Source organism: Crocodylus porosus, unplaced genomic scaffold, assembly GCF_001723895.1.
Source record: "Crocodylus porosus isolate Cpor-Errol unplaced genomic scaffold, CroPor_comp1, whole genome shotgun sequence".
NCBI lineage: Eukaryota > Metazoa > Chordata > Crocodylia > Crocodylidae > Crocodylus > Crocodylus porosus.
The window spans coordinates 18,647,736-18,671,145 of NW_017728907.1; the positions used below are offsets into that span (position 1 = coordinate 18,647,736).

At 44.4% G+C, this 23,410-nt stretch overlaps 1 protein-coding gene across 1 annotated transcript; it reads right to left on the bottom strand.

The window, feature by feature from the left end:
* Positions 1–3,630: 3,630 nt before the first annotated feature.
* On the bottom strand, positions 3,631–21,912 carry LOC109307160 (quinone oxidoreductase-like protein 2). Its single transcript, XM_019530899.1, has 10 exons — positions 21,847–21,912; positions 20,654–20,812; positions 19,389–19,485; positions 16,981–17,039; positions 15,891–15,956; positions 15,407–15,516; positions 11,511–11,592; positions 9,718–9,899; positions 7,554–7,782; positions 3,631–5,798 (listed from the first exon to the last, which is right to left on the bottom strand). The coding sequence occupies exons 1-10, from the start codon at positions 21,910–21,912 to the stop codon at positions 5,730–5,732; spliced, it is 1,119 nt and encodes a 372-aa protein (XP_019386444.1). The 3' UTR covers positions 3,631–5,729.
* Between the last annotated feature and the right edge of the window lie 1,498 nt (positions 21,913–23,410).

A 23,410-nucleotide genomic window follows, 5' to 3' on the forward strand; every position in this document is an offset into this window, starting at 1 on the left:
TCTCCCAGGTTTTCTTTGCAGCCAAAAGAACTGGAAAAGTGGCCATTGGAGAAGTACTAAAGCAGCGCTTGATCTATTTGGGCTCGCAAAGAGCTTTAGGCACAGGGGTAAGGAAACTGAGAACAAAGGCAAACAAACGCAATGACAAAAACTGTTTTAAGTTAATCCTGCTGTCTAAATTCATCCATGGTAGAATGACTTATATCCTCATAGTTTAAAATTTCATCGTAACTGAATCAACTTGGAAAAGGGCAAAAGCAAAAGATAGACTGCCAAGTGATGGAATAACATCAAAGGAGAGATACAGGATTGTGATACATGATAACTTTTAGCCCTATGTCCTGCCAGACTAATTTGCAAGATTATAAAATTCCTCTGCATTGCAAAGTCATCACATCATGACACAGCATTTAGTCTCAATGCAAGTGTCAGGGCAATCTGTCCCCTGTTATTGAGCATTGACTTTTCTGAGGTGACTTTCAATAATTACTTGCATTAGTTAGAGCTGCCCTAATTAAAATTTTACTTTGCTGTATAAAACCCAGTCCATCATGGTGCAAAACTTGATTTTAATATGACCTCATAGCATAACCATGGATCCAGATTCTCAGCAGGTGTAACTTACTTCAGGGGAGCTCCATCACTTCCCAACAGTTGAGGATCTGGTCCATTGTGTCAGCCTACAAAAAATATCAGGCTTTGAGAAGGACATGGAATACTCTATCCAAACCAGGACAAGCAACAATCCCATCAGGTTTAGTCATAAAAAATGTAGGAGGTAAAAAGGGAATTGTGACTTGCCAGGAGAAGAGAAGAAAGATGCAAAATGACATGGGTAGATCCTCAGCAGGCACAAATCAACATAATTCCATTGGCTTCTACACAGACTTACGCTGGCTAGGGATCTAGCCCATAGAGATGGTTCCACTTTCTGAACCAATGTTTCCACAGACAACTCAGAGCTGGGATTTGCATTCCTACCTCTGAATCTTTAATAAAAATGCACACTCCAATTAATCAGCAGCGCAAAGACAAAGCATTTTGCATCCACTGTACCATGAGTGATGTAATTAGAGGGCTTCCATTCTGGAAAAAAAAGAAAAGTCAAGGGACTTTGATTATAAAACATCCATTATTCAAAAGTTTATCCATTATTCAAAGTTTTGTTTAAATCTTACTTTGGGCTTAGAAGGTAAACCAAATGAGTTTTCTAGTCTGTGCTGTTTACATTCAGCTCTAAGTTTACTCATTAAAAGTATCAAAACCCTGAATATTTTAGAAGTTCAGAAGAAATAATTCACTGCATTCACTGTACCTGATCATTCTCCACAATTCCGGTTACAAATTATTTTTTGCAGTTAACAATATTGGGGGGGAGGGGGTTGGACAAGGAAGGGAGGCATGCCCTCCCCTAAAACACGTTCGTCATCCAACTTGTTTTGTTCACTCAGCAGGAGCTGGTGAGTGTTTGTGGGAAGGACATTATACTTCATCTGATGACGGCATCAGAGTCAGCGCGTATTGAAGTTTGCCACTTGAGAAAGTTTTACCTTTGTAATCCTGGTTCAGGTCAGGTGACTGGAGCCAGGACATAAAGGTTTCTCTCTTACAGGACTCCTGAATATCAGATCTTTAAAACCTGGTGGCACAAGTAAATCACAGAGCAGATTTTCAAGAATGCTTAGCCCTGTGACACTCCACTCAAAACACATCAGGTTCTTTTGAAAATCTGGGTCTAGGCTTGGGTGCACTTGAAAACATGGCCCTACATCTTTCAACAGAGGAAGATGTATACACAGAGATCAGGTCAGATGATCTGAACCACCTGAGACAGATGTTAGTGGTTTTCAGCAGCCTGAGCATCTAGCTGCCAGTGTTCGTTGTGGACAGGTCCTAGCACCCACCTGCCTCTGACCCAAGATGGGTCATTCCAGTCCACAGCACGAAAAGGTTACCTACCATTCTCCTAAAGGATCTGAGGGGCTTCTCCCCAAAACTGTAGAATCCCATGGATGCAAAGAGCACACTAATGGCACTTCTACAGCACCAGAGAAAAGGAGCATGAAACATTGTTGGATCGTGTCCACATCTCACCCCATATCGACACAAAGAGGTATCTGGACAAATGGATCATGTTTTCTGAGCCTCTCATTGCACTACAAGGAAGAGGCAGGAAAACACAATCTGGCCCCTACTGTTTGTGAAAGGCATCAGACTGGAAACTTAAGTCCCTTGTCTACAGAGCAGGCACAGTGCATCCTCCCCACTTCTGGCCTTACAGGATCTCTCAACCACAACAGGTGGGTTAATTGTCCATTCCTCAGCTACTCTACAAACACTTGCCTAAAAGGTTGCCAATTACTGCAACCATGATGGTCATTTTTTATGATACAGACAGCTGTTCTTAGGACTTGGGCCAAGTTCACTAACCGACTTCCAGATGGTATTGACAGTGTCTTCAGATTCAAACCTTATGCATCCATGTCAGCTAGAAAAGAATAGGCCTACATTTAATTCCCAAGTTCCCAAACTACCAGTCTATTATAGCCCTAATCTTTCACTCTGGGCTGTAGACAGATTCTTCTACACATGCAGACTGAGATTCAGGCCAGTGAAGTCATAGGGGTCCCATAGAGATTTAGGGGTCTGCCTACATGAAACAAAGCACAGAATCAGGGTCTACACTGATATTCAGTACCCACATCTAATATATATTAATTAGACGTGCACTGATACATTGATCCCATGTCAGATTGGCACCAATATAAGGAAAATTGACAGTGTCAGCAATTGGCTTTTTTTGGCTGATGTGGCCAATAATCTCACCAATAAATGCCCCGTGCATGTGTGCAGCCACAGTGTTGCATGCAGGCGGCCAGCACAGCCTGACAGCGTGGAGAGTAGCCAGGTCGACTGTTAAGTCTGTTGTGAGGGAAGGAGCGTGGTGGGGAGAGGGGGCAGATCTAGGCCCTCGCAGTGAGGGAAGGAGGCTGGGGCTGCATGGGCACGGGATGGAGCTGCGGTTCATTGGTGGGGAGGGGCAGCTGCCACTGCAGCACGCACCCTGGGAGGACATGGGGGTCATGTGCCCCTGGATCTGTGCACGGGGTGAGTGTGAGCTGCTGCTGCAGGCTTGGGCCAGGGACGGAGCTGGGCTCTTCCTGGCAGAGGGGCTGGGCTGCGGCTGCACTTGGGGCAGGCGTCAGTGGCACTGGGTGGGGGGCTACAGGGGGCTCCGATGATTTTTAGGGTGGCTGCAGCCCATTCTCTATAATCGCCTTCAGTGCTGCTGCCACCACCCACCCCAAGCACAGCCCGGCCCAGCACCCAGCTGGGAAAAGCCTGGCACTGCCCCAGCCTGCAGCAGCAGCCCACCCTTGCCTCATACACAGATCCGGGGGCACACACACCCTATTCCCTGGTGCGCACAGCAGTGGGAGCCCTGGCTGGGATGGCTGAAGACTTGGGAAACAAGTCCAACCAAGTTAGAGGGGCCTGGTTTTGAAGGGTGGAAGAATCCTCAAACAGGAGAACAAAGGAGTCAGATATCAACAGCAAGGTTTTGAAAAGCACAAAAGAACGCTCTTGTGCATTGAGAAACATAATTCATGCACGATATTTGTTGTTTTCTAAATCAACAATATTGTGCATCTAGGGCCGCACATCTTTGGTGCTACCTAAAATGAAGAGTGGTTGTATTTACGAAATCTTGCGTAGTCCATCTGTCTGACTGCTGTCATGAAAACATCTCTGTAGAGGTGAATTATAAACCCATAATGCCTACATGACTGGGAATCAGCATGGGGCCTGGGGATTAGAGAGACACAATTCTGAGAAGGTGTAACAGAGTCTGCACCTATGGCTAGAAATGAACCAGAGGTCAAGGCACAGTGCTGCAGTCTACTCAGGCCAATGGTAATCCAAGAGTACATGAAACTGGGGTACAAGACTCCAGAACAGGACAGGGAACTCCATCAGAGCTGTGTGACAGGCCCCAATTCAGCAAAGCACCTAAGCATAGGCCTAAATCCTACGATTAACCTCAAAGCAGAGGGCTACTTGAAGCTATAAATTAAGCATGTGAATAATTGCTTTTGGATGGCAGCTGAGTTTCTCCTACCTTAAAAGGGTACCATTTATCTCTGGCACAACAGTAAATATTTGAAAAGCGTGCACACAACAAGCACTTATGGCCCCTCAGCCCACAGCTTATTTGAACCTGCTATTCTCTGCAAAACTCTTTGTGCTGTTGGCAACTATATAAGACTCTCAAAAAAAGCATGTTTTCTGTATCAGGAAGCCAGTGATAACCTGAATAATTAGTCACATTTTTAAGGCGTGAATGATTTCTTTTAGAGAATGATCCCAAATGCTAAGGCATGTGTCGGGCACAAGAAAGAGTATCTGGTCTTCACTTCACAACAGCCTGGATGTGAGCAAGGCAGCCTGATACCCACAGCTACAACAAAGCCATGTTAACCAAAGAAGTGCATTTTGGTCCACAAAGTTTGGAGTAGCTAACAATTGAGCTTGTCCTCTGGGCTGGAACCAGGAACAGCAACAATATGGAGGAATTTAACAATATTCTTATCAAACATGAGACCCATAGTAGACATTTTCATATCTATTACAGCATGTCCTACAGTCCATTATGGGTGCAGATTTTTTAAGCTAGGTTGAAAAAGTAAAATGTGCTTCTTAACACTGTTTCAGACTGGAGTTTCTCCTTTCGTGCTGTTATGTTTATTAAAGTAACTAGAGCACGTTTTCACCTCCTAGGACCTAAGCTGAACTGATGCAGGGGGAAAGGACAAAGTCTTTTCTCTCCATAGTACATTGATTATTGGGGATTGGCTTCTTTCTCCTGAAGGAATTTTGCCACTAAACTAGATGGAGCCTTGGTCTGGTTCACTCTCCTAAAGCAAGTGTTTCCAGCTGCCTGTTGTCTTTCTTATTTTACTTCTCATTTCAATTTTATCTCTCCCACACAAGCAATTCACTTTTAGCTTGCTGTTCAGACACAGTTGCAGACAGGACTGCTGCTCTACATTGCCCAAAGGCAGGGAGCCTCAAATTGCAGTCTCTTACTGGTCTTCAAAGGCTTAATTCCGTTTCTTCTTTCCAGCTCTTAAAAGGCATTAAAAGAAACTCTACCAGTTACCTCCCTCCTGTTCCTGGAGTTGACACAAGGAACAATGTCATCACCAATAGAAAGGGAAGCAGCCTGTGCAATCATCAGTGTGAAAGAAGTGAGCGGGTGAAGTATGCACAATACACTCTATCAGCTAGAACAGGATCAATGCTATGGAAAGAGAGTGTGAGAAGCCCAGGTGGTGTACAACAGAAGGAGGCTGTAAGTACATTATCTCCCAGCAGTGAGACTTTTAATCAGATTCTGTTTATGTTGAAATCAACTGCATATCCACATGTCTTCTCTTGTCATAGCAAAGACTTATGTACCCTAGGATTCCTCACACTGTTTGTCAAGCACTATTGCACCTCTATCACAGTAAGCCAAAAGTGCAAATGTTTTTCCCATTAAATCATAAGCACCCCCAACCCCTCTGTGCTACTGGTGACAATAAACAAATCATGTCAAAAGTCACTTGAGCCTTGCATAAAAAATGTTAAAGTGACAATGCTAATTATTTCATCTTTTGAGAGTGATAATCTCCTCTTCAAAGCAGTATAACAGCAGCAGGGGGTTTTGTCTGAGGAAACCGTCTGATTCATTTAACTGAGATGATGACCTTCCCAGTGGATTTACGCTGAATCACATGGCTAAAGGCTTCATTTACCTGCAAGTACAAAATCTTTATTGTTTACACAATTTTGAAAGGTCTTGGTTTTGTCCAAGTGCAGAACAAGAAAATATATCCAATTTCTCAAAGTTTTGTGGGATTGGAAAACAGCTGTATTGCTGATCATATCTCCCGATACTTCATTTTCAGTCCTGTTGCCTGCCACTGCTCTATCACTCACAAAATTCCAGATAGCTGCTTTCTGTATTCACTAACACATACCGAGCAAGGTGTGTACTTCTATGTATTGAGAAATATAAATATAATGCATTACTCTAAATTATCTATGCTATACAAAAAAATGTTGTACAATTTGTTCTGCAGGAATCAACAGCTCCAAACTCAAATTTCAGTTGGTTCTTCATGGACTTTTTGCATCAAGGATCTATTTGTGAGGTGGAAACAGCACATAATCTGATTGTCTCAAAATATTGCCCTCACCTAGAAACAAAATGCCATAAAACTACCAAAACAGAAATATTTTTGATTCATGAGATGGCTTCCAGAAAGGAAAATATAATTTCAAGACACTTTATTATCCCCTAACTCACCTTTAACATTTCATCCCATTATATTGTTATGTGAAGTTATCATCTTTCAGACTGTGCAGCAGGAACTGTCTTTTTCTGTAAGTTTATACAACTCCTAATACAATGGAGCTCCCACCCCATACTACCAAAATATTAAAGGTAAATAACTAACAAAACATTATATATTGGTAAAAGTTTAAAGCCAAAAAAACAGGAAGAAAGGGGGTAAAGGAAAACAGTTCATATTTCGGAAACCAGGGTTCCGTACCATCCTTCTGCACATATTAAATGAAATTTCACAATCCCACTCTTGTGCACAAAAATTAGGACTATATAATGTAATCCTGAGAACTTGACATTTCACAAGACCATAACAGGTTGCAAAGTGTTTGAACTTAATCACATCCAAAATTCTTAAGGAAGAGCCAATATCTTTTATTAAACCAACTAGATAGTTGCAAAATTTAAAAAAATTTTTTTGCAAGCTTTGGAGCTCATACACCCTTCTTCCGGCAAAGGAGAAGTCAAAGATTGTAAAATTTCTCCCAGGTAGAAACGAAAGCTCATATTGCACAGGATTCTGAATTTTGGTGCATCCTACCTACCACCAGACATATTTAAGGTAAGCAACATGCTTCTGCCTTTGTTTGAGCCTAATTGGCATACCTGTAGAGCAACTCTTCACAACTGAACTCTTCCAACCAGGAGACCCATAACATCCTCCAACTCTCCTATGCAATATGAAGTTTCATTTCTACCTGGGAAAAATTTTACAATCTTTGACTTCTGAAAAAGGGTGTTTGAGCCCAAAAGCTTGCAAATAGTTTTTTTCTTTGCAACTACCTAGTTGGTCTAATAAAAAATATTGCCTCTTCCTCAAGAGTTTTGAATACCTTTGCCTTTACACCAAGACGGCCACAACCTATATTCCTGAACTTAATCACAGCATTTGCTTTATGCAGTATTTACAGATGCTTTGCCATTACTGGAATTTAGGGTTAAAACTAAGGCATAGATGATCAGTCTCATGCATCTCCTAGTTCAACTCTTAAGTGTTTCTTGCCCCAGGGGTACATGAGTTCAGGTTTTGGGGCCATCCTTTCCACCCTTTTGCAGAGTGCTGACAGTAGCCTTCCCGATTAGAGACTCATTTTTTCCTACTGGCATGCCTAAAAGAAGAGCAAACCCTGAAAAGAATTGACATCATGGGCAGAGTTCTTACCTCCTCCAGTTCGAAAACTTCTCCAATATGAGGTTCAATCTTTCCCTCATAGCAGTACCGAAGAGCAGAGGAAATAGAGGATGAAAAGAGAGGGAACTCCTCTTTTCGGTACCGACCCCAATACACTCCCATGGCAGACACATTCTTCAGAAGCAGCAGGTTAGCTGAAAATGAGGGAACTGTTCCTCCAGCAAAGCCCACCACCACAATCCTGCCCTCCCAAGCCAAACTGCAAGGACAGAAAGAAGATTGATTTAATGGAGAAAAAAAGCTCAGGGTCAAATCCAAAGCTATAGTCCCTCAGGACTTAACACACCCAAATCTGGCTCTTCATAGAATGCCATACAAAAGTGACCTCAGTGCCATTAGCTCAGTAACCAAGGGATCAATACTTTCTGCTATTGCACAAAGGCTTCATCTACACTTGTCAAATAAAAAGGTGCATGGAAGAGGCTCTTTGTGTTGGCCTACAGAAAGCCAGCTGATCACACAACGCTGACTGAGGCTGCATGCACATTCAAATAATCTCAGAGAATTTTCCCAGATTTGTTCTCCTGGTAAAGAAACTTATCCAGAGTTGCATGTACAGGAATTCAAATGCTGAGACGCTGAAGAGTGGAGAGCTTTTAGTGCTGACACTGTGCAGCCAGGGGAAAGGGCCCTATCACAGCATGCTCTGCATGATCCCTTAGTCTGACTGGCAACAGATAGCGGCAGTGTATAGGGCAGCCCTGACTGGCTGACCCAGACTGCCCATGGTCAACCTGTGTTCCACTGCAGCACAATGGTGGGACTGTCAACAAGGTGTGTTCTGCTCCCTGCTGGAGCACAGAATCGTACATAGATAGGGCTGGCCGGGACCTCTGGAAATCATCTAGTCCAACCCCTTGCCAGAGGCAGGATCATATGTATCCAAACCATCCCATACAAACCATAATCTAAACTCTACATAAGATTAGTGTCAACCCTCACACAACAGGGTTAACACCCTGATCTGTCATAGGTAAAGCAGAGGAACAACATCAGTCAGTGTCCTGCTTCTATGAAATGTTGTCAATATATTCTCAAGAGATCCTGGGTAGAGGGCCACTCACTATAAAGGAAGGTAAAAACCCACACAGTCCATACCAATATGGCCATGAGGTCAAATTCCTTCCTGATGCCAAATATGGTGATCAGCCTGACCCTGAGTAGAAAGGCAGTCCTCCTAGACAGGAACGTCCAGCTTTGGTCCTAGCAGAAGCTTTGGCACACCCTACTCAAAAGTTCCCAGCCTTGGCTGTAGCCAACACCCAATGCCTCTGATGAAGGCTTAAAAACACCTTGACAAAAGGTTCTCCAGGATTCCCAGGGAGACAATGTTCTCTTCTGAGAGAAGCCATAGCATGTACAGACATTCGCTCTCCCAGAAGAAACTCTCCTATGAGCAATTTAACCCTGGTTGTTCCCACGTTTTTCTTCTCCTGGAGCAGCCATTTTCACTCTGGGAGAAAAAGCCTGAACATCTGTACACTTGTGGTTTCACCTGGGAGAGTAGCAACTCTCCCTAGAAAACCTGAATGTCTGTACAAGCCCAGAGCCATCCTGTTTCCAGTCTTACCTCACAAAAGGAATAGGTAAAAACCAATTAATATATGTTCTTATTATTTCTCCGCCCCCATGTGAACAATTGCTTTAGTTGCCATTGGGATAAAATAAGCAAATGCCACCAAGGGATGACCACAAGATGCTTTTTTATGCTTCAGAACCTCTGCTCCATGCAAATCTTTACTGCATTGCTTCTAAGGGCAGCTGTGGTGCTGGATGAACTGGTGCTGCTGATTAATACCTGCCATTCCTTTTCTCAGTCCATAAGAAACCCACATCTCAGGATGGCACTACGATGCAATGTTGTCTTTGAAATGTCACTTTTCAGCTAACATTAAAAAAATAAAAAGATATCAAAACCTTGCCCAACTTGTGGTCATTAAAGAGCTGAGATTCATGACTCTTTCCAGAGAGCAACTTGCTAAGGCCAAGTTCCATCTTGTGAAATTATTTCCCGCCTCCTTATACTCCCTAAAGCATGCAGGATAAGCTGTGGACTAGAGGGAAGGGTCCCAAGAGATCAGACACTTGACCGTCCTGATCTAAATTATCTAAGGCAAATCTTACTTCAACACACCTGTGTAATGCTTGCTTGAAGATGTCTCCTCCAACAGCATCTATCGCTACATTGACCCCTCTGTTACCAGTAAGCTTCTTCACCTCATCTTTTAAGCTATTTTGGCTGTAATTTACACTGTGTGTGGCACCCTTCTGTAGTGCCACATTGCATTTGTGATCACTTCCAGCTGCTGCAATCACCTAAAAGAAAGACAGACCCAAGAAAAACACAATATTGCACTCCCACAGCACGACAGTGTCTGCCCAGAGAGATGCTTGGGGATATTTCTATTTAACTGCAACAAGCTATGTTGCTATAAAACTGTTCTGTCTCTTCTATTAAAATATCCCAGCATGTTTTCCATATGACATAAACCATATCTCTTTACCCATCCCTGAAAGCAGCAACCTTTAGGTGGAAAACAGCAGCTGTTTAACAGCGAAAAAGAAGCATTTCATGAAAGCTTTGGGCATAAAACTGAAGAACAATACCATATCCAGCTGAAACTGCAGGGTACAATTATCCAAACCAGACTTGGTACTGAGATAAATACTATTGTTCTTACAGCATATGCTACTAGATTTTGAATTACTACATGTGTTTAGAACCTGTATTAGACTTCACCAAAAGCATCATCCAGCAGCATAGTAGGCTTTAACTCAGAAGGGAGAATATTAGCCCCTGTATCATTTATTTCAAAAGTATCCAGTCAGAGTTTTTGGTTTCTTAGAGCCTTCTGAACATAGCAAATAGTCTGAACTGGACTTATTTATGCAGTGTCACTTTGCACAGTACTCTTCAGCACGGTAATTAATGCATGACTATGAAGCTATCTTGTATATTTTAGTGGGGGGGAAATGAAAAAAGCATGCTGTTACCTCATCTTATTGGGAGGTTGGAAGTAAAACTCCAAAGCTTTTTCCCATATCCATTAAATACTATTTTTCCCTTAGATCAATATTGGTTCATATCTAAAGGAGAACCTGGCTAAAATTCCCAAAACCATGCATGCAAAAGACTTAAGAGCCCATGACCATGACTTCTAACATGAATTAGGCTATAGGTCATCCCCTGTACTTCCCAGTTGGTTAAAAGAACTAACTAGTAATGGAAGGAATTAAAGAAAGCAATGAGGATCCACACTGGGGCACAGTAGAAGACAACCGTTTTATGAGGAAAAAATGCAGTAGGTAGTCTCTGGTATTATTGGAAGGGGTTAGTCGGCTTACTGCAGCATTTCCCAAACTTTCTGAGTTGGGGGGAGGGAGGAAAGGAAATCAGCAGCAGTGGCTGAAGTAAGAGGATGCAAAAGTGCTCACTTTCACTATGGTAGGGTTCCCACTGCTGATAGCTGCCAATTCCGCCCACTGGCAGTCATCAGTGGTAAAGGAAGTTGGCAGGGGCAGCTGAAGTAAAAGGTGCAAAAGTGACTGAAGTAGGGAGGCATTGCTGATTGCTGCTATGATTCACACATGCCACATTAGGAAACTTTTGTGCCCCCATCTCTCAAGAAGGCACACACCATGATTTGGGAAATGCTGGATTACTGGATTACCAGCCCTTCTGTCCTAAGAAGTCTCTGAGTTCTTTTTCCCAGCTCTGCCAACTGTAACATCTTGGGCAACTCTCAGTCTAAATATATATCTTGGTAGGCCCACTTGGAAAACAGAGAATAGTGGTCACCCACTTTGCGAAGCTTATTTCATTAATGTTTCTAATGGTCTTTGAATCCTGAATATCCTACACTAGGGTATAGTCATTATGGCAGGATGTACGCAGAGAATATGGATATATTTTAGAAAAGGAAATACCTTTGCCTTAAAAACATTGGTCGCAATATCAATAGTAGCAAGTCCCGTGGCCCCAGCTGCTGCTGTCACTAAAACTGTTTCCCTAGGAGAGAGAGAGAAAAGAGAAAGAATGAAATAAACGGGTTCTTAACACAAAACAAGGACATTTCCTTACTTTTTGAATCTGTGCTTTCCTGTAAGCCATAGCTATTCATCCAGTAATTTTGAAGATGAAAGATGACTTCGATTAAAAATTCTCCAGCAACCAAATGACCACATGATACAGTTCAGTAGTAGGGCAGTATTCCCCATGTTCAGTACTATCAGTATTATATTATCACACTCTTCCCAAGAGGAACCAGCAGGGGGAGATTGTCTTCTCCCTTGAGTGAATATTACCCTGTCTCTGCTCAAATGAAAGTGAAGTAATCTGATCAGAAAGTTTCTGCATTTTGTGAATGCTTATATGTCACCTTCAGCTGGCACCAGCCTTTGCACCAGTGGCCACTGCCACCCACTTTCCTCTTCCTACAGGGATAGCTGTCTCTTCCAGGGATCTAATGACTCACCTCCAAGATCCCACATCTGCCACACCTAACAGCCCCTAGCACAGAGGTGGGCAAAACGTGGCCCACAGGCCGAATGTGGCTCACCAGGCCATTCTACCCAGCCCACAGGCCCCCTAAAAAATTTAGAAAATTAATATTTATCTGCCCCTGGCTGCCTGTTATGCAGCCCTTGATGGTTTGCCAAAACTCAGTAAGTGGCTCTCCACCCAAAATAATAGCCTGCCCCTGCCCTAGCAACTCCAAGCACCATGCATCACCCTGCCACGTCCTCAGGGATGCCCTGTGCAGTGCTGCCTACCACCCTGCAATATCCCTTTATAGGTGCTGCAGTGTGCAAGGAGGTAAGCGCTGTAAGATATAAATTAATCTTTAAATAGGGTGCCATTAAATTGTGAAAAGTTATTGAGCGGGTGCCTTGAGTCTTAAAAGATTGAGAACCATTATTCCAGAAGTCACAAGGACACTCTCTGCATTTCCAAACCCCGGACCAGCAGTCAAAACTCTCCCCATGAACTTCCCTGGCTCTCAAAAGCATCAGTGTTTCCCTTAAGATCTGAGTATAACACTATAAGCCTGCTTTTCCAAAAGGACAGCTGCTGCCTTACAACAAATCAGCAGAGCAATGCATAGCATACAATGATACTGGACAGCAAGACTAATCTTTAGTTACACAACATTGTTGACTGGGCTAAAATTTGCCTGGGATATATCCAGCTCCTGCCAGCTATTTCACAGCCATATCCCATATGGAATTAGTTTCAGCTCAAAACACATTGTCTGTGGCTTATAAAAATCATTCTATATACAGAAGCTTCCTCTTTTAATATAGAGCTTTGCAAGGGTATCAAACCCTGTGTAAAACAGGCCATTTTAAAAGTTATTCAGAAGTTCTCAACTGATTTGTGCATTTTTAGTTTCTAAACATACCCTCACACAGGCTCTGAGAGTTGAGCAAAATTAAAATATACAATGCAAAATCTGCTGACCAAGGTACTGCCTTTTCATTATGGCTGCTTCCCATCTAAATGTTTACATGACTCACATCACCGTAGCACATCTCAGCTCTCCAGAGGCATTTATAAATATTAGTATTTTTCTTTATTTTCAAATTCCTCTTTAAAGTAAACAATTATCCCTATTTTCTAAATGAAGAAATTGAGGTACAGAGATGGAGAGCTTTGCCCAAGGTTCTAAAACAAATCTGTGACAGAGAAAGGAAGTAAATCTGATGTCTCCCAAGTTCTACATGGTGCTTTAACCTGTCTCCCTAAATGTTAAGGTACTACTGGTCTCAGAATTTCTGAAGGGATTTCTCATAGTATGAGCCAAGGATTTATCCCACGTTAAGCAAAGGCCATGCTTCCAGACCACCAAGCTGCTCCAACATTAGCACTGGAAGAATCTCCTGTTCACTAATAAAATATGCAATTCCACCCTTGTAATTACCACCCTCTGCCGGAATCCAAAACAAGACTGGGACTTTGACAGGGCAGTGACGGAAGTAGGTACTAGAGGACAGAGCCTTCCATGGAAAATACCCTACAACAGTGGTTCTCACACTCTGTTCCAAGGAACCTTAAGGTTCTGTGATAGTTCACTGGGAGTTCTATAAAGAGATTGGGGGTAATGGTGGAGAAGGCCAAGAGGCAATGCACTGCCATTCCTGGGTCACTTGGTTTTCTGTCAGTCTTCAGGATGGAGGTAGGGGTTCCACAGCAGAAGAAGTGATGTGAAAGGGTTCCATAAGTTTAGAAAATTTGAAAACCACTGCCCTGCAAGACCAGATTGTGGCATAATCTCCAAAAGGAAAAAGTAGATGCATCATTAGGGACATTAAAAAAAAATCATAGCCAAAAGACTACAAAATCTATTCTAGAAAATGTGCCTGTATTCCTGGGAGTAGGCAGGGTAAAAAGATATCGGAAATGACTTACTGGCCATGTAGCCAATCTATTTTTCTAATGGTGTGTTCCACTGGTTCTCAACTGGAATGCCACAAAACCCTTCCAGGAGTGTTGCAGTGTGGGCAGTGCTGCTACACCCAGGTAAAATGCCTCACGTACTTTGTGCACAGCCAGGAAGTGTTACCGCACATCCTCACGCTCCTTCCGCATTAAAGTTTTCTGATAAGGCTAAAGCAGCCAGAAGTGCCTATGCTGCAGCCCTTCCCAGTCCAGACCCCTGCAAGCTACTCCTGGAAACAGAGGTGCATGAGACAGAGGTATCTGGGACAAGTGGGACTGTTTCTGAGGGATGCCGTGTGGGTTCAAATCAAACAGGGCTGCTGCAAAAGTGGGCACTCCTGCTTATATTAAGCTTATCTGATAACCTAATGCAGGAGAAGCATGCACTCATTGCAGTCCTTCCAGGTCTCGCTGCGTAAGAGGCATGTGGGGCACTTCTACCTGGTGGCAGAAGTGGCATCACCATGGGTGAGAACCACTGAGGTAGAACAATGGTGGTTCTCAACCAAGGATGCCACCAAATTAAAAAATTGTGGAAGGGTACCCTGAATCTAAAACGGTTAAGAACCACTGGTTTATTCTATTTTTTCGTGTATAATATTAATGTTCACAAATCTGCACCTTTTTCAGGAGTGTTGCATTGTATGTCCACTAGGTGGCTACACAGTTCTATTTTGCTTTGTGATTCTAATGCTCTCAAGATAATCTGACCTGTTTTCACCTTCTATTTGATGTAGCACAACACCCTCTAAATTCTATTATATTCTTGAGAAATTAACTGTGTAACAGGGAAACCTTGCAGCCCCGCTCCCAATAGGACAGAGAAGCAGCCCAGCTCAGTGACTGACCAGTTAGAAACTCAGAGTTCCTGTTATTTCCAGGAGATTATATCCATCTTGAAATCTGCCCTAAGAGGACTTAGTTTCCACATCTGCAAAATGACAACAAAACCACCACATTGGGGGGGGGGGGTGGCTGCACAGCATAAGAGATTAGATTTCAAGAGAGTCTGCATGTGTGCTATCCTATTTTCTTGCAGACAACACAGCTTTTTCCCAAAAAGCAGCTACTGTAAATTGGAGCGCACACCTTATGTGAGAAATAAGCAGGTTCTGTGGTTAGCTGATTTTATTTTGTTTCACCTGGAACAATTAATAGTATGCAAAACAATGAGCATGCTGTGCTCCCCAGACACTTTTGCCATCCTGCCTTTCAAAAACAATGAGCATATTATATTCTGGGGGGTGTTTTATATGAGAAAATATATAGTTTTTTTGTTTTTTGGATTTTCTTTGTGGGTTGATTTTTTTTAAAGAGGATAAGCAGTATGCCAATGCCAAGTACTGGTCCCCATGTAGTGCTCTGGTCTCCCATAGTCACTTACCCTGGCTGCACGTGTGCTCTTCGCTCAAGGGCCAAGCTGGCTGTGCCATAAGACACAGGCAGTGCAGCAGCGTGTTTGTAAGACACACCATCTGGGATCCGCCATAGCATCTGCATGAGACAAAGCAACACATTTAATTCCAGAAAGAAATAAAGAATGAAGTTCTGTATTCTGAAAAGCCTCTCTAATGCAGCATAAATATGGTTTAGAACCATGATGTTACAATTCACCAGAAGGTATAGGATAAGAAACTGTTAATGTCACCTGAGCAATATTTAATGTATTTTCTCTTATCAATCTACTCCATCTTTGCAAGAATTCTCCAGGCCAAGCTACATCCCAAATCCTGAAGTTACTGACAGAAAGGACAAAAACAAATCATCCTAAATGAGGTTACAAGCTAGATGATCTAATAGGAGCCAAACAAGAAGCATAAAAATCTTTGTTGTAATGGAATACAAATTTGTATTAAAACAGTTGTTACCTTCTGATCAATAATGCACTCCTCAGCCATTGCCTTAGAGCTTGTCACGCCAAGTACTCTGTCTCCCTGCCAAAAAAATCATTAGTGGACAGGTATTAGGGTGAGAACAGTCACTTGGTCCTGCCTCACTCTCTAATTTAAATGTTTGGCTTTCCCATTTTATCAGGAAAAAACAAACAGCACAAACAATGTCAGACAACTGTCTGGCCAGCCACTGAAATAAACACACACATTTCTCCCCATTCCCACTTTGATCTTTGAGTCTTTTCCTAATCCTGTACTGAAAACAACACCCAAACTCTTCCACACACTCCGGTGAGGCTCCTGCCCCGCTGCCCTTGTTAAGTGCAATAACACAGTTACTACTAATCAAGGCCAACTAACCCCTAGCCCCTTCCCTCTGAATGGTTCTCAAGGTCCATCTAAGGAACTCCTCCAGCACCTGAGCCTTGCTTCCCAACACACTGGTCTTCAGTGGACAGGAGGGTGTACAGATACGTGTTGCAGATATTATGGTGGGAATGTGTATGATGTAATGGCAGTAATGACTTTGTTGGACTGTCAGATGAGCCATAGTGGACACAGGACAGTTTTTGGTAGAAGTGAGATTATCTATATCTACAGATATATCTATAGATATAAAAAAAATCTCGTTTCAGCAACATCTCTGATTTCCCTTGTTTCGGACCCTACACCTTTGGCTTGCTCCTTGATTTCAGCTTTTGCATTCTCCCTACAGACCTGTTTCCCCAACTCCTGACCTCAGTTTGGCTTACTTTTGGACTCTGCCCTATGGATTATCCTTTAGACTTGATGCCTAGGCTTCTGACTGCCAGCTCCTGACCCTGGCTTGGCATTTTGGTTCCTGACGTGTAGTTTCCAACCCTTACCCCTGCAACTCTCAGCATCATGCATGGCTCTATCCACTAAACAAGCCAGTCTGGACCATGACAACAACTGTCCAGCACAGCTCTCAAGAACATACTACAAAACGATTAAAGACAATCCCTGTAATGAATCCCCATCCTCAATGGTCAGCTAGACACCATGATTCCATTCCTGTACCCAAGACCTATTTCATGCCAGTTACCTTCTGCACTGTGCTGACATCCGTTCCTGTCTCCATCACAACCCCTGAAAACTCCATTCCTAAAGAAGAAAAAGAACATGCATATGCCACTGCTTTTCAAACAGGTCACTTTCCCCACTTCCAGTCATCCTTGTTCACTGCAGACAAGACCTATGGGACAAGATAGGTATCACCTATAGTAAAACTCTAGCTTGAGGTGAACAGAACACAGCAATACTGAGTTCAGTTAATCCTGCAAAGCAGGAAAACAGGTCACACTGACCAGCCTTTTGGGCAACAACATTGAAATGTACTGAAAAGATTGCAATGTCAAAGATATTCAGAGCATGGCTGTTCTTTGGTTTTTAACTCTGGTATTTTCTGAAGGAAGCCAGGGTAGATTTGCACCTTATAGACTAACCAAATTAGATGTGCTCTATATATCTACTTAACATCTACCTTGGTTAGTCTACAGGTGCAAATCTATACTGCCTTTTCCTTGACTTCAGACTAACATGACTAACTACATCTCTCATTTTCCACAGGACCATATACCTGGTATGTGTTTGCAACATAAAATAATTCGAAAGTAATGCTGCAAGAAGGCCAGAAAGTGGCACTGTTGGCCCAAGAGAGATAAAACACTTGATAAATGGATGGAGTAAGGAATGAAAGAAGAAACTTAAAAAGTAAAAGAACCAGTCAAACCACCTATCCTCAGAAACGTGCTCCTGGTATAACGGAAACCATCAGCTCCCAGACTGGCAAAGGCCAAAGAAGATATTAAAACCTGAAGCATTTAGTGCAGCAAATTAACACAAAAGAGGTGCAGCATGTCCATAGCTAGAGGAATAGGAGGTTCAGTTACTGGAGGCAGGAGGAATGCTCCAGGAATGTCCTTTCCTTTTGCTGACTCAAAGGCCACGTCCAGATAAGCATGATTGTATGATATGTGGTGCCGCAGACATTTCTGCAGCGCCACACATTGTGCATTCAGCTGTTCTCCATGCTGCAAATGAGCAGCTCAGGTATTTTTTTTGACCCCTAGATATCCAGGGGTCAAAAAAACCCATGCAAAAAAAAAAAAAAGCGGACAGGCACACGCGAGGGCCACTCAAAACCGGAGCCTAGCCGCTGAAAGGCACTCTCCAAGCTGTACGATCACCATTGTTACAGCCCCAGGAGGTCCCCATGAGCCTGGGTAAGGCTGCTGGGGACAACCCAGTGATAGCCCCTGGCTGCCATACCTCACCTGGGGTAACCTGCCATGCGCCAGAGAGTGCGTGGCACAGGCGTGAACACAAGGTGTCCCATTGCTAGTTGTCCCCAGGGAACCAAATATCCACGCTTGTGTGGATGCAGCCAAAGTGTGCAGGAAGCCACAAACGATACTTAGAACAGCCAATCAAGCAGCCACTGCATTTAAAAAAAAAATAGTGTCCTGGACTGCAGTTCTGTTTTTGATATGCTGGATAATCTTGGGCAAGTCTTCCTAGCACTAAGTAGCTTTAGTCATGGAGAAGGACTCAGTGCCCTAAGTGCTATAAAAATCCAAAATAAAAACTTCTCTCTGCTTCAGTCTCTTTATCTATGCCAGTGTTGTTGTGAATTAAGGTTTGCACGGTGCTCTGAAAATTCAAGGTCCTATATAACACATATTTTTAAGAGGTGATACAGACAGCCACAATGAGATCTTGTCTACCCTGGGGAAAATATTTCCTGCAAATAAGTGTGCTAATGAGCATATTTGAGGTAACATGATATTAAACACAACTTGGTGCCTCTCAGATTAGGAACTATGTTACCTGGACATGGCAAACCTAAAGGTGGGGACAAAAACTTAACTTTCAAGGTAGATAGGAGTCTCCCTATCTGAGAACAGCAATAAAGGTATAAAAAAGCAAGTAAAAGGTAAACCAAAGGTTGCACCAATTTGGGGCAAATTTCAGACCCTACTAATACTATTGTGAGTCTGCCTTCTTGTGGAAAGACAAAAAAATAAAGCATGTCCTTTATTAATGCAAAAGCCATATGAGTCCCTTTATGACTGGAAACTTTGGGGAATTATTGTTTTGTTAAACATGTCTCCCTCATAATAAACCAGCAGGATATGGAGCTCTGCACCTCTGTTGGTCAGAACCCAGAAGTTAGCAATGACAAGAATTGTGACTATCTTACAGCTCTCCAGATGCCTATGTAAAATGAGCTGGGAGCTTTACACTCAGTTTCTAATGAACAGATGTCCACATCAATGAACCCATCAAAATTGGCACCAATTCAAAGATTAATATGCTGCACCCACTTTGTAGATAGACAGCTTTGTTCTTCAGGGCTCCCCATCTGGCACCAGCAGTAAATTCACTTAGAATTAAATACATTAAGTTAGTGACTCCATAACCTTCTGCAAAGATCGATAGGTTCCTACTCACCAGGAGTGAATGGAAGAGCATGTTTTTCCTGGTACAGACCCTGGCAGGCCAAGATATCAGCAAAGTTTACCCCACAGCAATGGATGCCAACCCTGACCTGAAAGAGAGAAGAGACAGATGTAACTCTCCTGTTTCATGCAACCACTATAGAGATTACTTCGTTGTGCTATCAGTTTATTCTTTTAAGACAGCCCTTCTCTTTATTAGATACTTGTGTAACCCCCCATTGCTAGAGTAACTGTAGCATCACAGTTTTATGCGTTTCTCCTCACAACAACCCAGTGGGATAGGAAATTGACATTACCCCCATTTGACAGGGAACTAAAGCACAAGAGTCTAAATCTGCTGCAGAGCTGGGACAACTAAATCAAGCTCTCTCAATAAGCTTTCTATGACACAGAGTCACACCTTCAGCTGATACAAACCAGGAGATGGCCACTGACTGTACAAGAGCTACAAAGATTTACACCCACTGAAGAGCACCCCCAAAGTGTGTCAGTGGGAGGCAGATTGCATCCGCTGAACACCTATTACTGTCTCCAGACAATTTTCCCATTGTGCTCCACTTTTGGACACTTCTTCTAATGACTGCACTGTGTAATGATATGTGCCAGCTGTTCATGTCAGTGAGCTGCTCTGTATCTTCAGTATTTGCACAGCACCAAATGCCACATTGCACTACTGTCTCTCTTCTCATGCAGATAATAATCATCACTTTCACTGTGCTTTACCTGTTTAAGGGACTGCACAAACATGAAATAAATTGGAAAGCATGGATTGCCACTCAGATATAGGACCTGAGGCACAGGAATGGAAGAAGACTGGATCAAGGTCACTTGGCCTTTTACCAATGTTTGTTTTAACTTTCAACTTTCTTGCTGAATGCAACACTCCCCTCTCTAGAGGCCTTTTATTATTGTTTAGGGATGCAACATTACTTTGGGGATAGAGTGCTAGACTGGGACTCAGGAGACCTGGGTGCTTTTTCTAGCTCTGAGACTAGCCAGCGGGGTGACCTTAAACAATTCTCTTTCCCTCCAGATGCCTCCGTTTCTCCACCTTTGAAATAGGGAGAATGATACTGAATTCTTTTGCAAAGCACCAAGTTGTACTGACAAAGAAACATGCTAGAGAAGAGCTAGGTATTATAATGTTATTGCTGCAGTAGTCTAGAGACCTCCCTTGAGGCAGTGTACAAATAGCACAAGTAGAAAGAGATGGTCCCTTCTGTGATGAGCTTCCAGTATAAATCATGTATATTCTACCTCTTGGGGCTGCAAAGGAGGCGATGGGACAGTCCTAATAATCAGCGGCTTCGCCAGCTCAGTGCACAACACAGTTCGATAGCTCCGGCAGTAGGATGGCAGTGGGAGCCCATTGCTTGGAGAAAGCAGTCCCAGATGGTCTGTAACTGAAGTGCTCCTGCAACACAAGAGCATGCACTGGGGTCACCGGAGCTCTGCACTAATTAGTTGTCATGTTGTTACCTTAGAAGTGGTCACATGTCAAAAACCGCTGAATGAAAGGCATTATAGCTCTAGAAGCTATTATCCTCTGACTATGTATCCCAAAACGAACGGCTACGCACAGGCCCCTGCCTTTAACCTCGGCATAAAGAAGTTTAGTTTGCATTCATCATACATTTAAGAACAAAATGAAAGATGAAATTATCCCTGATGAATGAATCCAAAAGCTGAATCTAAGAGTAACTGTACTTGGACTGCAGGCCCCTCAGGACAAGTTTGCAGGTGTTATCACAAACAATGGGCCACCGCTGCCTTGGCTTGTGCGCTATGAGCGGAAAGCAGCTGGTAAACATAAAACCCCCTGCACCACCACATCCAGCTCCCTGCCTCCCAAGACAGAGCTCTCAGGCTTTATTTAAGATTTTGCCAGCAGAGATACTACCCTCTGTTGCCTGTCCAAGTCCCCCTCCAGCCCACTCCTGCACTTTCTCTCTTTAACACTTTCTGTGCAACGGGAGCACCGTGGAAGTGACCTCCAGCACCAGGCCCCTCACAACCAGAGATGGTCTTCAGAAATCGAGAGATCCCTTGAAAATAAAGGCCCCGTGGACAGCTCTGCCAGGCCCTCAAGGTAGCACCTGAGCAGCGTTTCAAGCTTCCCCTCCACCAAGAAACACAACAGCCAGAAGCTTATTTTTGGAGGGGGGGAAGGAAAAGCCAGCAAAAGAGATTCCCGCCTCGTGGCACAGCCGGGGGAGCTCTGGCGGGACCCTGGTGACTGGCGCTGAATCCCAACACAGCTGAGGAAACCAACGGGTGTCAGGGGGGCTGTGCCCTCTGCAGCGCTGACGTGGGGACTCTGCAAGCCGGGGTCACGGTCTCTCACGAGCCCCACCCGAGCCGAAGGCCGGCGGGGGGGCCAGGGCTGGTGCCTGGAGGGTTGCAGCGGGGGAGCAGCGCCGGACAGGCAGGGAGAGAGGGAAGAGCCCGGACCTGCCGCGCCGCAGCCAGCGGATCCCGCCGAGCCCCAGAACCCCGCGCAGCGCCGCCGCCGCCATGCTGCTTCCGGATGGGCTGGGCGCGCGGCCCCGCCCCCGAGCCTCCCACCCGCTGACGCCGCGGCCTGAGCGCGGGCCTCTGCCTGCCTCCCCGCGCCCGCGCCGGGGCTTAGTTCCAGCCGCAGAGCCGCAGCCGCCCCCGCGAGCCGGGGCAGAGGCAGCTCCCGGGGCTCGGCTCTAACCACCAGGCTTGTAGGACAGGTTCGCTCCAGCCCGCGGGGCGTCTTGCCAAGTGTTAGCAAACCCAGCCTCTACGTCCTGCCCCGGGGGCAGGCGCTTCTCCGCCCTGGCACCAGGAAGGGGGATGGGGTAGTCCCTCGATCCGAGGGTGATCTCGGCCTCTTGCGGCTTCTTGAAGGCCCAGGAGAAGCGCAGTAACTTCTTAACCTGGCAGGGAAAATACCACGTATCCCTGTCCATGAAGGCGGTTTCCCTGCACTGCGCCGCGGGAGAGCTGCTCTTCTGGCGTGGATCAGGACCCGCCGGGGTGCAGCACCTTTAAGCCCAGTGTATGGAAATGGGAGTCTCCTCCCTTGCTTGCTCCAAGGCCCTTATGACTAAAGGCAAGTAAAACTCAGGGGCATCTTAACCCCGAGCCTCGGGGCCTGGGCCTGCAAGTAGGATGCCCACCAAAGGATTTGGGAGCATGTGAAGGCCCAGATGGGGGTGGAGGATGTTTGCCGGTAGTTGGGCCAAGTATCATTCTGGACTGACTCACTGATTTGGAATTTGATTTGGCAAATTTGGCTTGGACTATGGAAAGTTTTAAATAAATAAAAAAAAAATCTCTGCCCCAGCTCATGGATGGGTCTTGTCTTGAGGCAACCTAAGAGTACAGTCCTAAAGCTGCAGACCTCTCCGCAGAAGTTGCAGGTCCTTCCACAGAGAGGGATTTCTCTCCTATTCCTTTCTCCGCTCTCTCTTGCTTTGTTGACAAGAGAGGCTTTTACGTTAAAACAGGCAGCTGCTTGGCTGAAGTTCACTGGAATTGGTTGGCAGCCAGCTCCTCCCAACTTGACATTGGCATCCATTTTCTTGAGTGTCCTTGTAGTATTTCCTCTGCCACTGTGAGGTCTCAGGCCATTGCCTGGGAGCAGAACACTTGTTTGGGAGCTGAGAGTCAGACACCCATACACAATGTCCAGCCCAGCGAAGGTGCTTGAGGATCACCAACTCAATGCTGGTGACACTGGTTTCAACAAGGATGCTGACATTTGTGCGGTGATCTTCCTCCTTGCTGTGGAAGATTTTCTGGAGGCATTGATGATCCCTCCCTGGGCTCTTGAGGTAGGTCACCCATGTTTCACATCCATAGCAGAGTGGGGCATTTTACACAAGGCAGTATAGGTGCTTTACCTACCCAGAACTACAGTGTGCAAAGAAGCTGTGGTAGAAATGTTTCTTGCTAAAGTGGATGATGAGATGGGAAATCTGTAGGAGACCCCTCCTGGCCTAGGAGGGGATGGACTTCTAATAGCTCCATGAATCTCAAGTTATC